Source organism: Pteronotus mesoamericanus, unplaced genomic scaffold (assembly GCF_021234165.1).
Source record: "Pteronotus mesoamericanus isolate MK-2021 breed Mesoamerican mustached bat unplaced genomic scaffold, CSHL_Meso_final contig_73, whole genome shotgun sequence".
NCBI lineage: Eukaryota > Metazoa > Chordata > Mammalia > Chiroptera > Mormoopidae > Pteronotus > Pteronotus mesoamericanus.
The window spans coordinates 2886927-2907741 of NW_026555245.1; the positions used below are offsets into that span (position 1 = coordinate 2886927).

General features: G+C 40.4%; 2 protein-coding genes and 1 pseudogene across 5 annotated transcripts in view; all 3 read left to right on the plus strand.

Moving 5' to 3' along the window:
* TUT7 (terminal uridylyl transferase 7) overlaps positions 1 to 2525 on the plus strand; it is a 52340-nt gene extending 49815 nt beyond the window's left edge. For 3 of the 4 annotated variants that reach the window (XM_054582937.1, XM_054582939.1, XM_054582938.1), the window contains exon 27: positions 1164 to 2525. In XM_054582937.1, coding sequence (XP_054438912.1) covers positions 1164 to 1231 — 68 coding nt within the window. In that variant the 3' untranslated portion in view covers positions 1232 to 2525. The remainder of the gene's footprint in view (positions 1 to 1163) is intronic. The other variant, XM_054582940.1, reaches the window with a different exon arrangement.
* Positions 2526 to 6234: 3709 nt separating this feature from the next.
* On the plus strand, positions 6235 to 20540 carry ISCA1 (iron-sulfur cluster assembly 1). Its single transcript, XM_054582941.1, has 4 exons — positions 6235 to 6439; positions 13243 to 13296; positions 17155 to 17260; positions 18905 to 20540. Exons 1-4 carry the CDS (start codon positions 6359 to 6361, stop codon positions 19051 to 19053), a joined length of 390 nt encoding a protein of 129 aa, XP_054438916.1. The 5' UTR covers positions 6235 to 6358; the 3' UTR covers positions 19054 to 20540.
* On the plus strand, positions 15870 to 16516 carry LOC129078225 (60S ribosomal protein L23a-like; annotated as a pseudogene).
* Positions 20541 to 20815: the final 275 nt, after the last annotated feature.

The following is a 20815-nucleotide window of genomic DNA, read 5'->3' on the forward strand; positions in this document are numbered from 1 at the left end:
GTTTATAATTGTAATACAAGGAAATAATACAATAAATAATAACACAAGAATAAACTGTTTTTCATACTCACAACTGTAAACCTACTTTTGTCCACCCCTGTATACATGATTGGTGGGGGGCTTTTTCATGAGTAAAAAACATTTGTTTTTAATTTTTATTTTTTTATGAAAGTAATATTCGTGTGTATTTATAACCTGCTTTCTTTGTGTTATTAATTATCCTCTGCATACCTAGGCTTACATTGTGTTTATAACATACTTAGTCAAATCACAAATTTTGGACATACTTAAATTATTATAAGATATATATGACTTTAGCAAAATTTCTACCCTCTTTGTCCTTCTGCTCTTCCTTTAAACAGTGCATTGATCAGAAATTAGTGTCTTGTTTTAATTTCCATTTTTTGATTACCTGTTGATATTGAAAATTTTTATATACTCATGCTATTTTTTTCTCTTTCATACAGCATTTATATCTATTGCTCATCTTTATTGATTTGTTAAGTTCTTTCTTGCTAAGCATAGCAAGCCTTTTTCATAAGTAAAGCATGTGGTGATGTGCTTAGAAAACTCTTCCCCACCCCAATATTATATCAATATTCACTACTTCTTATACTTTGACTCCCTAATATTTAATTCTAGAATTCATTTGGAATTAGGTGGAGAGCAAGGGTATGATGTGAGGAAGGAAACTAATTTCTAACCCCCCAAATTATTACTTGACACAATACCAGCTATTGAAAAAAATCCTTACTTTCTACTATTAATTTGAAATGCAGTCTATTTTCTTACACATAATCACTTAAGAATTTCTCAGTTTTCTTGTTTCATTGATCTATTTGTTTAGACTCCAGAACAAAAAGTATTAACTGATCTGTGTGCGGTTTTAATTAGTAAACCTTATTTCTGAAACTGTATTAAAATGATGTCCCTCTAGCATCTTGTCTACATTTAAAAAGACTTGACTAGGCTTATGTTTAATAGATCATGTTCCATATACTGTATACTTTTTTATATCTAGCCTAATTAATTCAAAACAACTGACCAGTTCCAATGTAAAAAGTTTCTGTGAATAATTAATGATAAGCAGTAATGTTATGGATTTTGCAATGAAGTGAGGCTTATTTTATTTATGTTGGGCTTTGTTTCTTTCCCTCCTCTAGGTAGCCTTTCCAGTAAATATATGACTCAGGGAAAAGCCTCAGCGAAGAGGACCCAGCAGGAATCATGAGGGAAGGAAAATGCAGCGCTCTAAAAGGCCACTCAGGCGTTCCTAATCACTTTGAAAATTAGGTTCATTTCACAGGACACGGCAGCATAGATCAGGCTTCAACTAACATTGAAGGGAAATGTCAGAATTTTTTTTAAGTGAATGAAATTCTTAATAAGGAAAAGAAATTTTTTAACGTAGTCTTACCCACCACAAATCCTCATAGATTTAAGGATTTTAATAGAAAGCCATGATGTTATGTATTTAAGCCAGGTTTTTTAAAAAAAAAGTCACTATGGGCCAGTATTCAGTGAATACAATTTCATGGTTTTTAATTCTTTTCAAATCACACTAAAATGGTGTGTTCAAGTAAATTAATCTTTCTTTCCTATACATCCCCCCTTTTTTTTTGTTTTGAAGAGGGGAAATTATATTTATTGTTTACTGAATCCTTGTGGGAAAGTGTGTCAAATATGTGTGAACTGCTACTGTATTTACGATTTACAGACCTTATTTTATTGTTATCTGTAGAAGTGATAACATAAACACGTTTATGTAAGTCTTCCATGGATGAGCAACGGCAATGAGGGGATTTTGGTTTTTTCCCCTCTCTAATTTTGATTACGTTGACATATAATTACTATGCTCATAAAAATGAAGTGAAGAAAACAAGTAGTTCTGTTTGCTGCTAATAACATTTTCAAAGGAAAAATTATCAACAGAAGAGCTTTTTACTTTTTACAATATTCAGAAATTAGGGTGGAGAACTTCAAAAAATCCTTGGAGATTAAAGAGGCGCCCTCTGCCAATCACAGGTTTGGTTGATGTCATTTTGGGTCTGACTGGAACCCTTATGGAACTTTTGTGTATATCACAAGGCCTTCAGAAGTAGTCCGTGGTCACAACTATGCTTCGGTTTGATTTTTGAAATAAAAGCAAAATTTCGACCTATGATTTTATCCACATCCCTTTCTAGTGAGAATCCTGAATTTTATGAGGAAACTAGTTCAAGGGAAAAGGGCAGTTCAGATCCACTACTCTTTCTCTCATGCTCCCTTTGCTTGTGCTCATGAGACCTGGTGTTCACTGACACCCGCTGTGTGGCAAACATTGGGAATACACAAATAGGCACCAACTTAGGGGAACAAACACGTTAAGAGAGAGACGCAGAGGGTGCTTGCTGGGCAAGCATTTCCAGATAGAAGAGAACTCCAAAAATATACAACCATGGCCCTTCTTTTAAACACATTACTGGAAAAGATGTTCCAGCTAACGAATAATCGTATAAAAATTAACTTTAAAATTGGAAGCTATTGTAGGAAGAATCAGGGATCACCCCTTACTCAGTTTGAATGAACGTAAGTTCATGAATTAAGTAAATTGTGCAACCTGGGCTGAAACTGTAATAACTTTCCTCAGCTACTGCTCTTCTGTGTTGTCTTCTTTTGCCTTCATGCATGAAAGTCAACTTGACTGGGCATACAGTTCTTGTCACACTTTCTGGGGAAAGCAGTTGATGCTTTCTGGCATTAGAGCAGAACTGAGGCCAGCCTAATTTTTGTTCCTTTGTAGATTTTATCTTCCTGTTTAGATGGTTCTATATCCCTGTAACTTTTGTGTCAGCTGACTTTTGTCTGAAACAAAACTGAATCCAATGTATCTCCCTAAGCATTCTTAATTTTTCTTTTTTCAAAAATACTTTTGTCTTAACATTCCTCTCATCTTTTTCCTTCATGCTAGGAAAACTCAAATTTAATCTCCACACAACTGGCTTTATTTTTAGTGTCATTCTGCTGTTTGCTATTTCAAACATAAATTTTGTCATCTGATATCTAATTTTCTTGAACTTACTTTACCCACCTTCCTTTTCCTCTGTTTATTTTTGTCTTTTCATAGAAACCGTGTTTTCTTACAACCTTTTAAGGATGTTAAAAGTTCCCTACATTCTATTCTGATTTCCAAAGTAGATTCTACCCAGCGATTGATGCTTTTTGGTTTTGGTCCCTCACACTGGGTCAGTGAGACAGTGACCAGTATTTGCCAGCAGACCTGGAGAATGGGTTGCCCTTGGTTCTGTGCTCCCTTTTTCTGGGTGCTGGTCACAGCCCCTTCTAGGCAGCCCCTGGGGACAGACCTATCTACTCATGTTCCCAGGGCATGGCTATCTTTTAAATGCAGCTGGCCATCTCCCTTAACCTGCGCTACAAATGTCCCACTACTAGGGTTCTTCTCTCTCAGGAACAAACAAATATGCAATCCATTTTTATAGCCCCAATCAATACTTACTAATCCCTTGCTCAGTGTGTACAGTATCAACAGTGCACACACCTAAAAATGTTATTTAAATGTTCTGAGATAACTTCAGTTTATTTTTTCTCAAAATATATTTCAAAAGTGGTGCTATTTTTTAAAAATTTTTCTCAAGTAGAAAAATTTGTGGGTAGATAGGTCAAAAGGTTTCATAGTGTTCAACAGGCCAAAAAAGAAAAAGGTGAAAAGCAAAAATAGAATTTAACAACCCCTCCATAAAAATGTGCTTTTTTTCTTCGAAAGCAGGTATGTATGGTCAACAGTCAAGACTAGCAAACCTCTAGACTTAATGGGAGTCTGGCTCTGCCAGTTCTCCAGCTGAAAGTGTGGCTCACCTGCTAACCTGTTGGCAGTTCTGTTTCCTTACCTGTAAAATAGAAAACATATATGCGCTTCCACACTGTAGTGAGGATCAAGTGAGCTCTTATTAGGAAAAGATGTTTTAAAATATCTAGAATCCCGAAACTAAATCCTGAGATGCAGTATTAAACACTTCCCTATTGAAAGTTTTTATTTTAACCTGTTAGTGGAAATCTAAAAATGGTTACAGCTTGCAGGCTTCTCTCAGTTCCCACCCCACCTCATTTCAGCACCACACAACAGCTGCTGCTCTGAGATAAAGGAGTGCACATCTTTTTTTTTTTTTAAGATTTTATTTATTTATTTTTAGAGAGAGGAGGAGGGCGGGAGAGAGGGGAAGAAGGAGCGATCGGATCTGTTGCCTCTTGCAAACCCCCAGCCTGGCCCACAACCCAGGCATGGGCCCATACTGGCAATGGAACTGGTGACCTTTCGGTTTGCAGGCTGGCGCTCATCCACTGAGCCACACCAGCCAGGGCTGCACGTATTTCTTACAGCCATGAAAACTCTTCTAACACCAATTTAAGGGAACTCTACCAGTTTCAAATAACAGGTATTACTGAACCACTGACAAGATTTTGTGACTTAGCACTTAATATTCCAAACACCTAACCAAGTTAAAAAACTGAGTAGTGTGTATTAAAGGAAAGAAGACTGTTAAACATACACAGGATCCTAAATCAGAAAACAACTAAAATTTTTAAGTAGTACCTGATGCTTTATAAGAGTCTTGAGCTTAACGTATCTGTTGTAAAAGAGCCGCACCAACATTCCTGTCCTATACAGCTGAGTTGTGAGGCTTCTATGACATAGTGCTCAGTGGTTCTTTTGAAAACTAAAGTACACAACTGTGATATTTCAGTAATTGATAAAAATGATAGCAGGTCTTTTTTACATTTTTATTAACTTCTTTAGGGCAGTTTGTATTCACAGCGAAATTGAGCAAAAAATAGAGAATTTCCATATGCCCCCACTGTCCACATCCTGCACTGGGGTGGGACATTTGTTACAATCCATGAACCCACTGGGACACACCATTATCACCCAGAGTCCATACATAGGTTACATTAGAATTCATTTGTGGTGTGGTACCTTCTGAGTTGGGACAAATACACAATGGCATGTATGCACCACTGTAATGTTATACTATAGTTTCAAGATATGTGGCATCTTTAAATATCCAATAATCAGCAACGATTATTGTGCACTGACGTACCATGCATTCTTCTAAGGGCTTTTCATTTAATCTTCACAATATCTGTAGGAGGAAGGACATGAGACGTGAAATACTTTGTCCCTAAATCACACAACTGTCTGCCAATCCAGGTTTTTTCTGCGTGCTTTGGAGCTTTAGGGAAAAAAAACTTACATCCTCTTATTGCCAATGCAATTGCATTTCAGTAGCAGGGAGAGGGAACTACGTAATGTAATGTTGAACTATACAGCCCTGTAGGCTCTAGGGCATTAAGGATAAACTGATCTCCAAAACACACTGCACTGATCAGTTTTTTACACATCAAAACAACAAGAATCTATCCTACCAGCACCACGCCACAGAACCTTTTTCCCTTTACCTCTAGCATTTCCACACAAAAAATGCCCACTATCCTGATACTCGCCCATTTGCTAACCCTCCGGTTGCACGTCCACCCAACCAGGATTTCTCATTCCTTACGAGGCCCTCCGTTTACCAGGCTCCCTGTGTGTGTTCAGATATAGAGACTGGTGCTTAGGAATATTTGCTAAATTACAAAAAGCAGGTCCCCTGAGCAGCCACGAGGAGGTCTGACAATAGGTGTACAATCAAGCTTATTGCTTGGGTCTCACTATAAAGTATCCACAGTGCTGCCCAGTCTCATCTTAGGGTAGTGTAGGGTTCTGACATCAATACCTAAAACGAAGAATTGTAGTACCATCCTGCAACATCCCAGGCAGTCCAGCATGCTTGTTGGGGGGGCTCTGTATGTACTGTACGACTCAGCGGTTATTCTACGCTCTTAAAAACTGCCCAGCTGGACGAAAAAAGAAGACTCAACTATCTGCAGCTGTTCGGGGCTCGGAACCTTTCTGCCTTTGAGAGCACCAGCTCCCGTGCGGGGCTGACTTGCTCAAGCGTTAAGTGTTGGCGGCGCGCCTTGCCCAAGGGGCAGGGCTCGGAGCGACGCCCCTCGGAGTCCACAAGTCAGAGGGCATTTGCCACGCCCCACCCCGCTCCCGACGTCGCGCCGAGAGCACCCTTGCAGTGACGACCTTCGTCCCAGATCCCAGCGCAGCAGTCACTTGCCACGGCCCGTGCCCCGCCCTCCGTCCGTCACTCATGTGGCCCGCCCAATGGTGGCGACGGGGGTGGGCCCGTGCAGGGCGGGGCCTGAGGTTTCCTGCGCCGGAGCTTGTGGCGTCAATGCGCTGCTGTGTCCATGGAGAGAGGCTGAGGCGTCGGAGCTCCGGCCCGAGGCACCAGGGCGCCGGACCGTAAGGATGTCGGCTTCGTTAGTCCGGGCCACTGTCCGGGCTGTGAGCAAGAGGAAGCTGCAGCCCACCCGGGCAGCCCTCACCCTGGTGAGTGTACGCTGCGCGCGGCCTGGCCCTTGACATTGGTTCACCTCCGTGCCGTGGGGGAGGTCACGGCGGCAGGACGCGGCACAGCGGAGCCGCGGGGCCCGGGCCCAGTCCCCAGCTCTACGCTCCCCGCTCCCCGCCGCAACCCCCGTCCCTGCTAGGAAAATAAATCGGGGAGGGGTTGCCTCCCGCTCTCCGGCGCCGCGGGGACTACGTTTCCCATCTTGCTGTGCGCGCCGCGTGCGGGGGAGGGGACGGTGTGCGAGCGCTCCGCACCGGTCTCCCTGGATCTCAGGATCTTCTTTGAGGGGCGTTGGGGCTGCAGTACTTGAGGTCGCTGGTTTAGAGGCCCGTCGTCCCAGGCGCGGGGCGTAGTTGGGTGAATAAACCAGATTTACCCTTGAGGTTCTTGTGCAGGACGGAAGCTTGCAAACGAACCACACTGTAAGTTCAGTGATTGGCAGTGAGAGAGCGTCCCCAACAAAGCCCACCCCCTTGTTGGGGTGAAGGCTGCTGGGCATCAGGGGTTACTTCCTGGTGTTGGGGTTAGCAGAGGCTTTTTGAGACACCTCTGTGCCTCGGTTTTCCCAGGCCTCGGTCAGCTCTCACAAAGAACAAAGGATAAAGTTGTCTACCCTGAGTTTGTTTTTACAGCGTTTTCTGGGTGAGAGGTCTAATACACTAAGAGGACACCAGAGAACAAACGGAGATACGTAAAGAATTTAGCGACGCACTGTGCAGTGCGTTTTTTATTTTTAACCGAGGGAAAATTCATGTGAATTTTACTATTTTAAAGTGTTCAATTAAGTGGTATTTAGTACATTCACAATATTGTGCAACCATCACTTATGTTCCAAAACATTTCATCCCAGAAGAAGACTGTGTATTTATTAAGCACACTTGCTTTTACAGTTTGTAAAGGTTCATTTCGTTGGAGAGCATATGATCAGGTCAGTGCTCTTCAAACACACACCCTGCCTTGATTAAGGAGGCTCTGTGCAAGCATTTACCACCTAGAGACTAGGAAAATGGATTACTGTATTTAAATGGAATCATTGATTTCAGTCAATGTAGTGTCATAAACTGGAAAATTAGTTGTAGCAAAACAGGAAAAAGTCATGATCAGGTCGGAGAATTAATTTTTACAATAGATTAATGTTTTAGGCCCATGAGAAGGTTACCCTGATTATATATAGGATGTGATATTTTATATTACTTTCTTGTGTGCCACCAAGCAGGTTTTTATGTTTGAAAGACACACCATCGATTATTGGGATTTTCTAAGATCCTAAAATCACAAGAACGAGAGGGCATGACTCATACTTTATGTCTCCTTTTATCTCAGTAAAAATTATTCAGAATTGAAAAAGAATTCTACCATTAGCAATGGTAGAGCCAGGAAATGCAGAGATACTTTTTGGCTTTTTTTTTTTTTCCCTCCACCATTTGACATATGTGTTCCTTTAAAATTTCTGAGTCATTCCCTTCCTCTCTGTACCACAGACATTTAAGGCCTACTGTGTCTCTGGATAAGAAATACTTGTTACACAGTTCCCACTCCCCAGAAACACAATCATGGGCCAGGCCTTTGTCACCTCTAGGAATTAGTAGGAATAGTAACACCACCCACCTTCTCAAGCCTGGGCTGCCTCTCCTTACTTAAATTAACTCCTTGTGTTACCACTTACCAGACCAATGCTGTTACCAGCACTGCTTTATTATTATCAGTTCTCAGTTCATACTCCACGTTGCCTTTGATGAACTGTTCTGGTTAACTTGCAGGAGTCAGAAGTCCATTATCTAAACTCATCCTACTTAACCGTCTGGCTGACTTTAGGACTTCTTTTTTTCCAAGATCTTCTTGGAAGCTGGGGACAGAAAAAAAGCACATCACTGCTGCTTTCCGCCAATAGTCTTGCAGGCTTGCAAGTCATTTTAATCCTAGCATATGTTTCCTGCTTAAGACCCTGTGGCATGCGTGTGTTGCCGCTTGTACTTAGTTTCAAGCTTTTGTGCTTGAAAACTCCAACATGTTCTGTGAAGTATAAAAGGAGTGAAGTTATCAAAGGGTAAAGAGTGGAAACAGATGAGAGCCAATGAAACTGGGGACAGTTCAGTGAAATGGGTAAGAAGAGCTCAGTATTACCTAGATATACAAGTTTTGACATCAGGAATTTCACCTGTGTGCAGTCTTTGAGAAGTGCTGGACCTGTACAGTCTGCCACAGGTCAGTGAGAGGCTAGGAAAAGGAATTAATGAAATAAAAAACATGGTCCCATGTTATCATCACCAGAGTACCTGCACTAAGTGATGCAGGTGAATCCAGGAAAAGATTGGTGGTTTGCCAAAGAGAAAGACTGAAAAGACCAGTGCCAGGCTGCCATGACTTTTTTATGCAAATCAGATTGTTCCTTGATTGAAAGCTTTAACACTGCAACCCACCACACAGAGCAAGTACCCTTGAACGCCTGCAGAGAACATTCCCCTTCTTCTTACTTTCCTACATACCCAGGAACTGACCAATGGTATTGTAGTAGCCAGCTAAAATATGATTAAAGAATCTGAAGAGCCCTGGCTGGTGTGACTCAGTGGATTGAGTGCCGTCCAGCAAACCAAAGGGTCACCAGTTCAATTCCCAGTCAGTGCACATGCCTGGGTTGTGGGCCAGGGCCCCAGTAGGGAGCACTTGAGAGGCAACCACACACTGATGTTTCTCTCCCTTTTTCTCTCTCTTCCCCTCTCTCTAAAAATAAATAAAATCTTTAAAAAAAAAAAAAAAACCAACAAAAAAACCCTGAAAAGTTAACACTACCCTGCAGGTAGAGGCCTTTATTTCCAAGTTTGTATAAATCAGAATTAGTGTAACCCTAATTTAGGATTAGGGATACCCACAGCTGTGCATAAAGCTCAACTAGAGCCAGGAGAGAATGATTATACGAAGCCAGCATCATTCTTGATGCCCAGGAGAGAAGTTCATTATGTGCTTTGGGTGCCCTAGGGCTTGACTTTCTTCTGGTGGCACCTGGTTGGAAAGGGCTGGGAAACAATAGATGTTAAATAGAGTGGAGCTCCATAAGGGGCTGTTAAATTCATTGAAGGACTTTGGAAAAGCATGGAAGCAGTGAGATTTGTATATGTAGAGAATTTAAGGGGTGTTGCACAGGAAACAAACAGAAGTAACCTGAATGTCTAACAATGAGAGATTGGTTAAGTAAATTAGAATAGATCGTGTTGGTGAAATATTGTATTCATTGTAAATGATGACTTAAAAAAAAAAGTTTGGGAGCATCTCTTTATTCTTTGATTTCCTAGCTCTGTACAAATTATATAATCTTTAGTACTGAAATCACAGAATTATGAGAATAAAAAGGTGATGCATATAAACCATTATGCACCTAGAAGGTACTCAATAAATGGTGACTATGTGTTTATTACTATGTATCAAATGAGAAACACATTTTGTTTTGTTTTTTGACTTTGGTGGGGGTAGGAAAAGAGAGAGAAACATTGATTTGTTGTTCCACTTATTTATGCATTCAAAGGTTGATTGCTGAGTGTGCCCTGACCAGGGGTCAAACCTGCAACCTTGGCATATGAGAGCAATGCTATAACCAACTAAGCTACCCAGCTAGGGGTCAAATAAGAAACACATTAAACTTTTAAAATGTAGGTACAAAATCATGTAGGTGTACTCTGATTTCACACACACAGGAATAGGAAAAAACAAAGAGAAAACAGCACCCTAATGCCAGCCATAGCTGTTAAAGAATTAGTTAAACAAAGTACACTGTAATTTGTTCATTGGCTGCTCTTTATCTACCATCTTTTAAACCTTAAAATGCTAGATTTGTAATGAAATTAAAATAGGTTGTAGTTGTTGGTATGTGTTTAGTATATGTAATCATGGAGTTAACTTTGGGTTTTAATTTTATCTTCTTAAGCAGCGAGAAGTGAAAATTGCCTGGGTAATTACTTAAGGAAACAGCATTGAAGATGAAAAGTTTTCCGATACAAGGAGTAGAAACCCTATGGCATTGAATAAAAGTATGTTGCCATGAAGTAGGTGAAAAACGCATCATCTACAGTGCCTTTTCCAATAATTTTAAAATCAAAACCAAACTGGGAATCTTTTATTTTTTTTAATTAATTGATTTGAGAGACAGAGACATAGATTTGCTGCTCCACCCATTCAGCATTCATTGGTTGACCCCTGCGTGTGCCTCGATGGGGGATCCAACTCACGACCCCCAGTGCATGAGACAACGCTCCAACCAACTGAGCCACCTCGCCAGGGCTGGAAATCTCTTTATAAAAGGCTGAACTATCCCACTTAAAGATTTTTCTTTCCTTTGAAATTATACACGTATTAGTAGATTAAAAACTGTCATTATATATCATTGAGTTTTAAGAATCTCAAGTTTTAATTCACTAGCCAAATCTCAGGTAACTTAGAGTCATTAATTATATATAAATTTCTTGGACCAGTATGGGTTTCTTCGTTGTTTGGGGAAATGCAGTGAAATGGAAAGGCTGGTAAGCTTGCAGCATATTATTTGGTTGAAGTTTTCATACTATTTCCCAGGTTGATTTTAAGTGCAAGTTGCAGGAGCCTGCAAATGATTTAGAGCAAAGTAAGCACCTTAGCTTCTGCCTGGTTCAGAGACACAAAAACTACCTTTTATAGCCAAAAGTTTTCTTTTAGCCCTAAATGTTCTCTGGGTAGTCAGTCTGACTTGTTCTGAAAATCAGATCCAACGCTTGGAAAGCTGTAAAAATCATGTCTTTCCCCTTAAATGAGTACTTAACTGAGTTATCCATCATTAGTAACACTCCTCCCGTTGGAGTATATCTGGTATTTGTCTGACACTGGAAAATTAAGACATGCCTGGGTACCTATGTTTTCTACTAAGAGCTGAAAAAAGAAGAAAATATACTATTTTGTAAAACTAAATTAGATCACTTAGAAAATCACTTGGAGATAAAAACCCTTGGGGCTTGTTGACAGATTAGTGAGCAGGCCCCTGTCTTGTTTACATCATGCAGGGGTGCACCCTCTACACCTTTGACCCCCAGTTTTAAACCAAGGCTATGCTAAGCCTTGAGTTGTACTTCCAAGGAATATTTTCCCATGGCTGTACCTCTTTTATGTAATTTAATCAGGTATCTTTTGCTATTTGACAATTAGATTAATTTCTTCAGGACTTAAGTGGGAGATATGACCACGAAAACTATGGAAGCTAGTTTTTCCTGGCAGTCATACAGAATGTTAAATGAGCACTTAAAAATTTTATTAATATTTCTGTAACTATTTGAGGTTGGTATGCTGTGGTTTCCAAAAAATTAAAAGCCATATTTGTTCTCTTCAGCATTTCCTTCCTTCTCCCCCTGCATACTATTTCTTGTCTAGTTGGACTGCTTGCCTCCTGTTATGATAAAATCATAAGGAAATGCCTTTATGAACACCTACTGGTAGTGACTTATTTAATTTTTTTACCGTGACACACAATAAGACATACATATACAAACTCACCATATATTAATAACTGAAATCAGTTTCACATTCCTCTTCATCAAGTGCAATGCATTGTTTTCCATTTTGTGTTTATTTACTGTTTTTTAAAAATGCTAGTCTCAACTTTCTAATTTCGGTCCAGACTTTGCTTCAGCCTCCTGATCTGGCTGAGCCCTCGCCAGACAAAGCAGAAGAGCACACTCTGGGGCCATCCCTTGGCTCCCCGCCCTTGGCCCAGGCCTGAGTTGTGGCTGCAGTTACTACCCAGTCACAGGTCATGATGTCCACTCTTTGGGATTTCACAAGCCAGGAAAATGCCAATACAAAAAACTGGCGGGGCCAGCACAGCACTGCCAGCTAGAGGAACCAATCAAGTGGAAGGACATGATTTCTTCATTGTAACAACAGCTGGCTTGTCTTTGGCACTGTGTCCTAAATGCTCTTCATGAGTCCTGCAGAAGAAGGACTGTTATACCCTAAGTCGAGTAATGGGCTGGGACACAGCTAGGATGTGGACCATGAATGCCCCGGGACAGGCTTCATCTGGGACAGCCTCCATCTCGAGAGAGGTGTTGGTGAAGCTCACCTCTACCCATAGGGTACATTGTGATGATATTAACCTGAGGACAGCTGGGCTAGGTTAAAAGCATTTCTCCCCTGAAGACGCCTCTCTGTTCTTGTTTCTGTCACCGACTAGCTTAAATACCCTGAAATACCGATTTAAACCAACTTTAGAATCTAAACATTGGGTGGGACTGTGATGAGAGGCACACTCTGGGTTATTTGTTGCTGGTAGCACTCTCACCTAGGAATGCAGCTCGATGGAGTTGAAATACATTTGGGTAGGCCAAGGAGCAGTGGAGCTAATGATCACCGGAAAAATGCGGGAAGGTTGGCTTTTTCCGTGAGGTACTTGATTCATTCATTGGCTTATTGAGCACCTTCTGTATGCCAGACAATTATTTATTGCTGGGCATAGAGTAGGTGCACAAAATAGATGCTGCCCGGAAAGATTACCTTTGTGATGTAAGTAGAGAGTACCATAGAGATTATGACAGAGTGGACATTACCTGGGGGGAGAAAGGTGAAAAAGCTTTTCCTAGAAATTTTTAAAATGGAATGATTTTAATTAAGTAGAGTTCATATAATTGTGTATAAAATCCGCAAGATACATTGGCAAGAATAAAACACATTAAATCACATGAATTTGCTAAAGGTAGACTTGCATAGTCTTACAAGACTTTGAAGAATGCAAATTTTGTAGCTAAAAACTTAACGTTTTCTTTTTCAGACACCTTCAGCAGTAAACAAGATCAAACAACTTCTTAAAGATAAACCTGAGCATGTAAGTAAAACCAATCAAACAGATATTGTACTTAGTAAGGAAAGTTATATTTTCACAATGAATTTAGCTTGCGGTAAACAGTATGCTTTCATTATTTAGGGGGTTTCCTTTTCAAAGTAAAGTATGTTCATGACTTCTTTTTAATTTTTATGAGTTTATTTGAGCCAAACTGATGACCTGCAGCAGGGCGCACGATCTCAAATGTTCCCCGAAGTCAAGTAATACAATAAGACACTCGATGAAAAGGAAGCCACTCTCTTACCACAGCTGTTTCATCGTCAGTCTCCCTCTCAAGAGGCAGCTTTTTAGTGTCCTTTTAGAGACGACCTTTACGTTTTATACACCAGGATTTCTCGGCCTCAGTGCTCTTTATGTTTTGGGCTGCGCGATTCTTTGTTGGGGGTGGATTGCAGGGTGTTTAATGTCATCTCTGGTTTCTGCCAGTGACTCCAGTTCACCCCTCAGTTGTGACTACCAAAAGTATTTCCTTGAGGGGAACTACTGGCCTCAACTCGGCTTGTGTGTGTGTCCGTTTTCCTGTTTGGATAAGAACCTGCCATACATCCTGTGGTTACACTTGGCTCTTTGCCTCTAATAAAGTAGCTTGAAGACCTTTTCATGTCATTAAAGATCCACTCATTCTTTTTCATGGCTGCATATAATAGTATATTCCATTGAAAAAGTTTGATTTAATATGTCCCCCATATTAGAGGCTTGTTGTGTTGTTTGTGTTCAGTGCCGTTATAAACATCAATCACCAGATGTTTAGTGTCTGCAGTGGGCCAGGCCTGTCAGCGTAGCTGAGTGCGTCTGCATCATAGCTGAAAGCCTCTGCACAGGCTCTGTTCCTAGATGTGGAATTGATGAGCGGGGCCAGGCGGGGGGCGGGGGGGGGTACCACATTAATCTTAACGAGTTGCTAATTGCCTAAGGAATACTGTAAATTATTTTCAAGACTACTAACATTTAGTGCTTAGACTACAGAGTGGTTTCTAGGTTCCATGTATGATCTCCCATTACAATGGGAGTTCTAGCACCTTCCTCCTCGAGATTATTAAATGCTTAAGTATGTCAGCATTCCAGCTCCATTTGGGTAGACTGATTGACCAAATAAAACAAAAGTTGAGCTTTGTAGGTGTGAGGGATGTTTGTTTATGTTGACATGAAAAGGACTGAGCACGCACTTTATCAGGCGGCACTGTGACACAAGCAGTCCCTTTTCCAAATTGCAGTTACCCAAAGCTGTGCTCTCACACACTCTTCGTGTCTAGATCCGTGCTGATAGCTCGACTTCCTGCTTACGTGAACCTCCCTGCTTACAAAGATAAAAGCTAAACTTAAATACTCAAGATTTACACTCGAGAATTTCATCTGGGCAATTTATCATGTATTTGTCATGCTGAACATGTTAAACTGCCTCTTAGGCTTTCTAAGCCGTCACTCTGAAAGTAAATAAAACTGTAGCTCTGTCTCCTTGCAGTTGTTTAAGAACAGAAGAGACTACTCCCTGGATATGTCATCTCATCAAAACCCCTAGGCTGCCTAACATTCTAACTCACACTCTTCGCCAGTGTCTTCCCACTTCATGATTACTTTCCCAAAGGAAGTACACATCTACTGCTTTTCAGAGAATCAGGATCTGCTGGGTGAAATACTATTTTTTATGATGATATTTTTGGTGTATACTTAAAAAGCAGATAGGATCCAAGAATAGAAATTTAGTAGACATTGTTAGAAAAGTACATTAAGGTAGACAATTGTTATTTTAAAAGTGATTTTTGGCTACTTTTTTTTTTTAATTCTTATCAGAGGATATATATGGTCATTGATATTTTGGGGAGGGGGTGCGGGGATGACACATTGATCAGTGGTCTTCTTCTTGCTTCCCAGCCGGGGATGGAACCTGCCACATTTTGGTGCGTGGGATGATGCTCCAACTAACTGAGGCACTTGGCCAGGACAGTTTGTTCCCTTGTTAAATTTCTTACATCTGTGTTGCCATCAGTCTTGTGCTTTCTGGTATTTGAGAATGTTTACACAGGTCAGCCCTAGAATTAAGGCCCTGTGGAGAGGTAGCATGATTGCCAGGCCTGCGAACCTTGACAAACCTAACCTAAGGGAAACTTCCTGAGAACATCTTGCATGAAGAGGTGGAGCAAAAATGCTTTTGAACAAGTTCATTTTATTAGGTTGTCATCTCTGCCATCAGATACTTTTCTTTTTCTTTTAAAGAAACCGATCATTTAACCCTGGCTGGTATGGCTCAGTAGATGGAGTGCTGGCCTGCAAACCAAAAGGGTCATCACCAGTTTGATTCCCATTTAGGGCACTTGGTCCTCTGTTGTGGGTATGTGGGAGGCAACTAATCAATGTGTTTCTCACACGTTGATGTTTCTCTCCCTCTCCTCCCTCCCTTCCCCGTTTTTTAAACAGGGATCATTTAATTTTTTTGAATCAAAACTCTTTCCATAAAGGTGTTATTCCCAACCTAAATGGTTAGTAGTTGGTTAAGTAATAACCATGCATTGGTATAGTGGAATATTGTATAGGCATTACTTGCAATTACATGGAAAGATGATGTCTTAAGTGAAAAAAACAAAGCAAAAGAAAAATTTTCTACTGTAATAAAAACTATGCTTAGCCTTTTCACAAAGATGGCACCGAAAACTAAGAAGGAAGCCCCTGCCCCTCCCAAAACCAAAGCCAAGGCAAAGGCTTTGAAAGCAAAGAAAGCAGTGCTAAAAGGCGTCCACAGCCACAAAAAAAAAAAAAAAATGAAGATCCGCACGTCTCCCACCTTCGGGCAGCCTAAGACACTTCGGCTCTGAAGGCAGCCTAAATGTCCTCGGAACAGCACTCCCAGGAGAAACAGGCTTGACCACTATGCCGTCATCAAGTTCCCCCTGACTACGGAGTCAGCCATGAAGAAGATCGAAGACAATAATACACTTGTGTTCATTGTGGATGTCAAGGCCAACAAGCACCAGATCAAACAGGCTGTGAAGAAGCTGTATGACATTGATGTGGCCAAGGTCAACAACCCTGATCAGGCCTGATGGGGAGAAGGCAGCGTACGTTCAGCTGGCTCCAGACTATGATGCTTTGGATGTTGCCAACAAAATTGGGATCATCTAAACTGAGTCCAGCTGGCTAATTCTAAATATAAAAATTTTATACTAAATAAAAATAAAAACTATGCGTAGATACATATATGACAGAGCCTGGGAGAAAATAGGAAAAAACATATAAGCTGTGTTTTTAGGGTTATTATAGTTTGGTTCTTTTTTTCTGTGTATTGTTCTCTTTGTACATAATTGGTTTTTATTCTTTTTGGGTTGCTACTAGTGTCATAATGATGTTTGTACAACAGGTACATTTTTAAAATGCTTGTTGCCTGCCCTGGCCAGGGTGACTCGGCTGGAGCATCCTTCCATTCACCAAAATGTTGTGAATTCAGTTCCTGATCAGGGCACATACCTAGGTTGTGGGTTCGATCCCTGGTCCAGGCACGGGCACCTGTGAACCCGAGTCCAGACACACACGATTCCTGGTCCAGGCACGTATGGGAGGCAACCAGTCGATTCTTCTCTCTCACATCGATGTTTCTCTCTCTCCCTTTCTTTCTCTAAAAGCAATGAAAAAAGATGTCCTAAGGTGAGGATACAAAAATGAAATACTTGGTTCCCATTCCACTTCTGTGTCCTAAAGGGCCATTTTATAGCCAGGAATCTAATATATATCTCTGAACTTCTGAAGAAATGAGTAATATCATATAGTCAGGACTTTAATTAATATTATTAATAACTTAATAATTTTTACTATTTTAAAACTAATTTTATATTTACAATTATTTTTCAGGTAGGTGTGAAAGTTGGTGTCCGAACCAGGGGTTGTAATGGCCTTTCTTACACTCTAGAATATACAAAGACAAAAGGAGATTCTGATGAAGAAGTTGTTCAAGATGGTAAGTTTTATACAAACTTTTTCTGGGCACTTTGTTTTGCCTAAAATTTTTAAAGTAATGATAACAGTAGGAAAGGCATATATAGTGCTCACTATGAGGTGGGTATGGTTTGACTGAGTTTCATGTATTAACTGATTTATACACAGCAACTGAATGATGATGGTCCCATATTGTCTCTGCTTTGCAGATAAGAGAAATTGAGACATGGAGAGATTAAATAATTTGTATAAGGACACACAGCTAATAAGTGGCCTTGTGAACATTTGAACCCAATCAGACTTACTCCAGAGGCCATGCTCTGGTAGATTATTGGATAAAGTTGTTTGTTTCAGTCATGAAAGAGTATTGTGTGTGTCGAAAGATTTTGAGATGATAAACCTTAAAAATGAACCAATTACTTTTGTTGGAAGTAGCAGTTTTACATATATGTCAAATAAGTAACATCATCTCATGCTCTTAAGGACTCTCTATTTCCAATTTTAATTCCCAAATTAGGTGAATTTTCAGTCCTGGCTGGTGTGGCTCAGTGGACCGAGCACTGGCCTATGAACAAAAAGGTTGTGGGTTCGATTCCCAGTCAGGGCACATGCCTGGGTTGCTGGCCAGGTCCCCAGTAGGGCGGGTCTGAGAGGTAACTGATTAATGTTTCCCTCCCTCCCTTCCCCTTTCTCTCTAAAAAAATAAATAAAATCTTTAAAAAAGTCCTTTAAAAACTTTTTTTTTTTTAGTTCTTTAATAATATTTACTCCCCCATTTCCTGCCCCTGTGCAATAATCCAATTTAACCTATTCAGAACTAAATAAATTAACGCTACAACTTTGAGGGAACTTCATCGTACGTAGGTTTTGCAGTGGTGGCTTTGTGCATCGGGAGGGCGCTGTTGGCCAGCTTCCTAGGTTCCCCGTGTGAGGCCATTTTACTAAATTGAAGTTACTAACCAAGAAAGATTTTTGTTTTAATATTTTAGTTTTTAAATCAATACATAAATTTAAATCTTAAATTTTTCATCTTAAAAAAGAGATCCAATAAATATGGATAGTTCATATGTAAATAATGACTCAATTTCCTGAGGAAGAAGCTTTCTTAAACCAATTATATTTCTAAAGATGCCGACTTCTGCCCACATAATCACTATGAGATTATGTTTTTACCAATTTTCCAGCCCTGATGCAGAAGAACGGCGCTGCTGTGTCGTCTTTGTCCAGCCCATGCTCCCACAGTCCTTCGTGTGTCTCTAGCTGTGGCAGTTGTGTCGTGTGTACAGACGTCATTGCAGGGTTTTCCTAAATATTTCTGACTCCATCTTTACAAAACTCTCACTGAGAATATACATGCTTTCTCTATGTTGCCAGTTGGGAAAATGGGTGAAATACAGTGAAAAGCAAATTCTAGTTTTACTAGAATTGTCATGGAATTGACTTGTGTACAACTTTCTAACCTAATATTGTTTTTTAACATAGATTATTGCGTAGAAAGAGGGGACAGGAAACTGAGCACTGAATCCCTTAAAGGATGTAATGTGACGGATTCAAAAGCTTCCTGTTTGATTTTTGTTAGTGGTTACTGTTTCAGGTTTACTTGTGTTTTGAATCAGCAGGACCTGTTGGCATGCAGGCTTTATATACATGTTTTCTTCTCCCCAAGGAGTCAGAGTGTTCATCGAAAAGAAGGCTCAGCTAACACTTTTAGGAACAGAAATGGACTATGTTGAGGATAAATTATCCAGTGAGTTTGTGTTCAATAACCCAAACATCAAAGGAACATGCGGCTGTGGAGAAAGCTTTAACATTTGATTCCTCAGGACTACTCTGGCTGTGAGCTCCAGGAAAGCCTGTGGAGGAAGCCCTGGGCTTACTAAAGAAATCACGTGACTGTCACATGCTTAAGATTTATAATGCATGGCTGCCTTATGAGGAAAATAAAGTGATGCATTTAGAAAGTGAAGCCAGTGTGTTCAATTTCAGAAGTGATATTTGTATTCCTTTTAGGGGACAGAATGTGAGAAGCTGTCATTCTTTTTGGCTCATTTTTCTAATCTGTAAAAAAAAAAAACAAACAACCCTTACCCTGCACTTACTCTCATGCATCCTTTCTGTTAGAACCAGTTTTCTGAAAGGGGCCTGCCTGGGAGGATTTCAGTAAATTTAATAGGCGTGCACTCTTCAGATCTCTACTGAGCAGCTTGAACGTGCATCTCCAGGCCAGAAAGACGGCTCTTAAAATTCAGAGGCAGAAAGTCCTGACTGCCGGATTGACATGGTGCTGCATCGTTTTTCTACACAAGTTTGGCATGGCCTTTCTACATTTCTATCCAAAGCTTCATTATGAAATGCCTCATTTGCTCCCCCTTTAGCAGCATCAGCCTTTTGATGAAAGTGTCAGAGATTTCCTTGAATGGTTTTGAGTGACGGCCTAAGAAATACTTCGCCCACCATCTTTCATCTATCTCCTTTGCTACCCTAAATGTCTGCCCAAGGTGGGATCTCAAGCTTAGATCCGTTTATTTGAAAGGTGTCTTACAAGCCATGTAGCCCAACCCCCCAATTCTGTGCCTAAGAAAGCAGAACCCTGGGGAAGGAGAAGGGCTGTGTCCGCCACACACTGCGGAGCAGCAGGTGCCGCGCCAGCAGGGCTCAGGCTGGCAGTGCAGGTAAATGGGCCGTCTGGCTTCTCTGTCTGACTGACATCTTGATGAGATTCCTGTGTAATTTGATGGAGATCTAACTTTTTATTTTGAGTGGGAAAAATCATATTAAAGCCCCTTTATGTGAATTGCCATTTTGTTTGTTTTGAAGAACAAAGCAGTGGTTCATAGTAGCAGGGAAGATATAGCAACCCAGGAATACTCTTTTGGAATGTAGTAACAATTGTGAAGTGGAACATAGAGGTCTTTTTCTGGAATTCCCAATATGCATATACTTTCTGAATCCTAAGTGCAGTTGCTAAAATTTTTAAATCTAATATTTTAATCTAACATTTTTAGAATCAATTTTTCTTTTTAACAGTGTTCCTTTAGTAATTTAATTATTGAATTTCCTGGGTTTGATATATTAAGTGTTCTATGAGATGCCATATGCTTTTTTTTGAAAGCCGTCTTATGAATTGAAGTAGCTGAGTTTCTGGACATTAGTTGTATTTGCTAAAGTATCTGTCACAAAATGTACCAAAACCTAGAGCAGTAGCTTTATGCTTATGAGTTTGTATTAATGTAATTTGTGCAATACTGAATGTATGTAGTGATTGAGTTGTCAATAAAAATGGCCTCTTTGTGATCATAAAATTGCCTTTTCTTTTTAAGGAAGAAGGAGTTTGGGAATAGTAGCTATTACAGCTACGTAGAAATAATTGCCATACTTTTCTACTTTCCCTGCTGCCAGAATTTTCTCCACCTGATTCTGTTGCATTCAGTTTTTCAGTTGCTCTTGACTCCAAAGTTCTCACCATATCCTTTCTTCAGCCTGTCTTTCTTCCTGCCTCACTTTAAGGATCATCCATTTCCTTTAAGCTGCTTCTCAAGCCTCCCACACGGATTTCTTCCTTACATTCTCATGTGTC

Excerpts from the sequence above, each read along its gene's own strand:
- ISCA1 (XM_054582941.1), top strand. The coding sequence starts at position 6,359 with ATGTCGGCTTCGTTAGTCCGGGCCACTGTCCGGGCTGTGAGCAAGAGG. Across the intron at positions 6,440-13,242 it reads CCCGGGCAGCCCTCACCCTG|ACACCTTCAGCAGTAAACAA; the intron begins GTGAGTGTACGC and ends TTTCTTTTTCAG. Across the intron at positions 17,261-18,904 it reads TGAAGAAGTTGTTCAAGATG|GAGTCAGAGTGTTCATCGAA; the intron begins GTAAGTTTTATA and ends CTTCTCCCCAAG.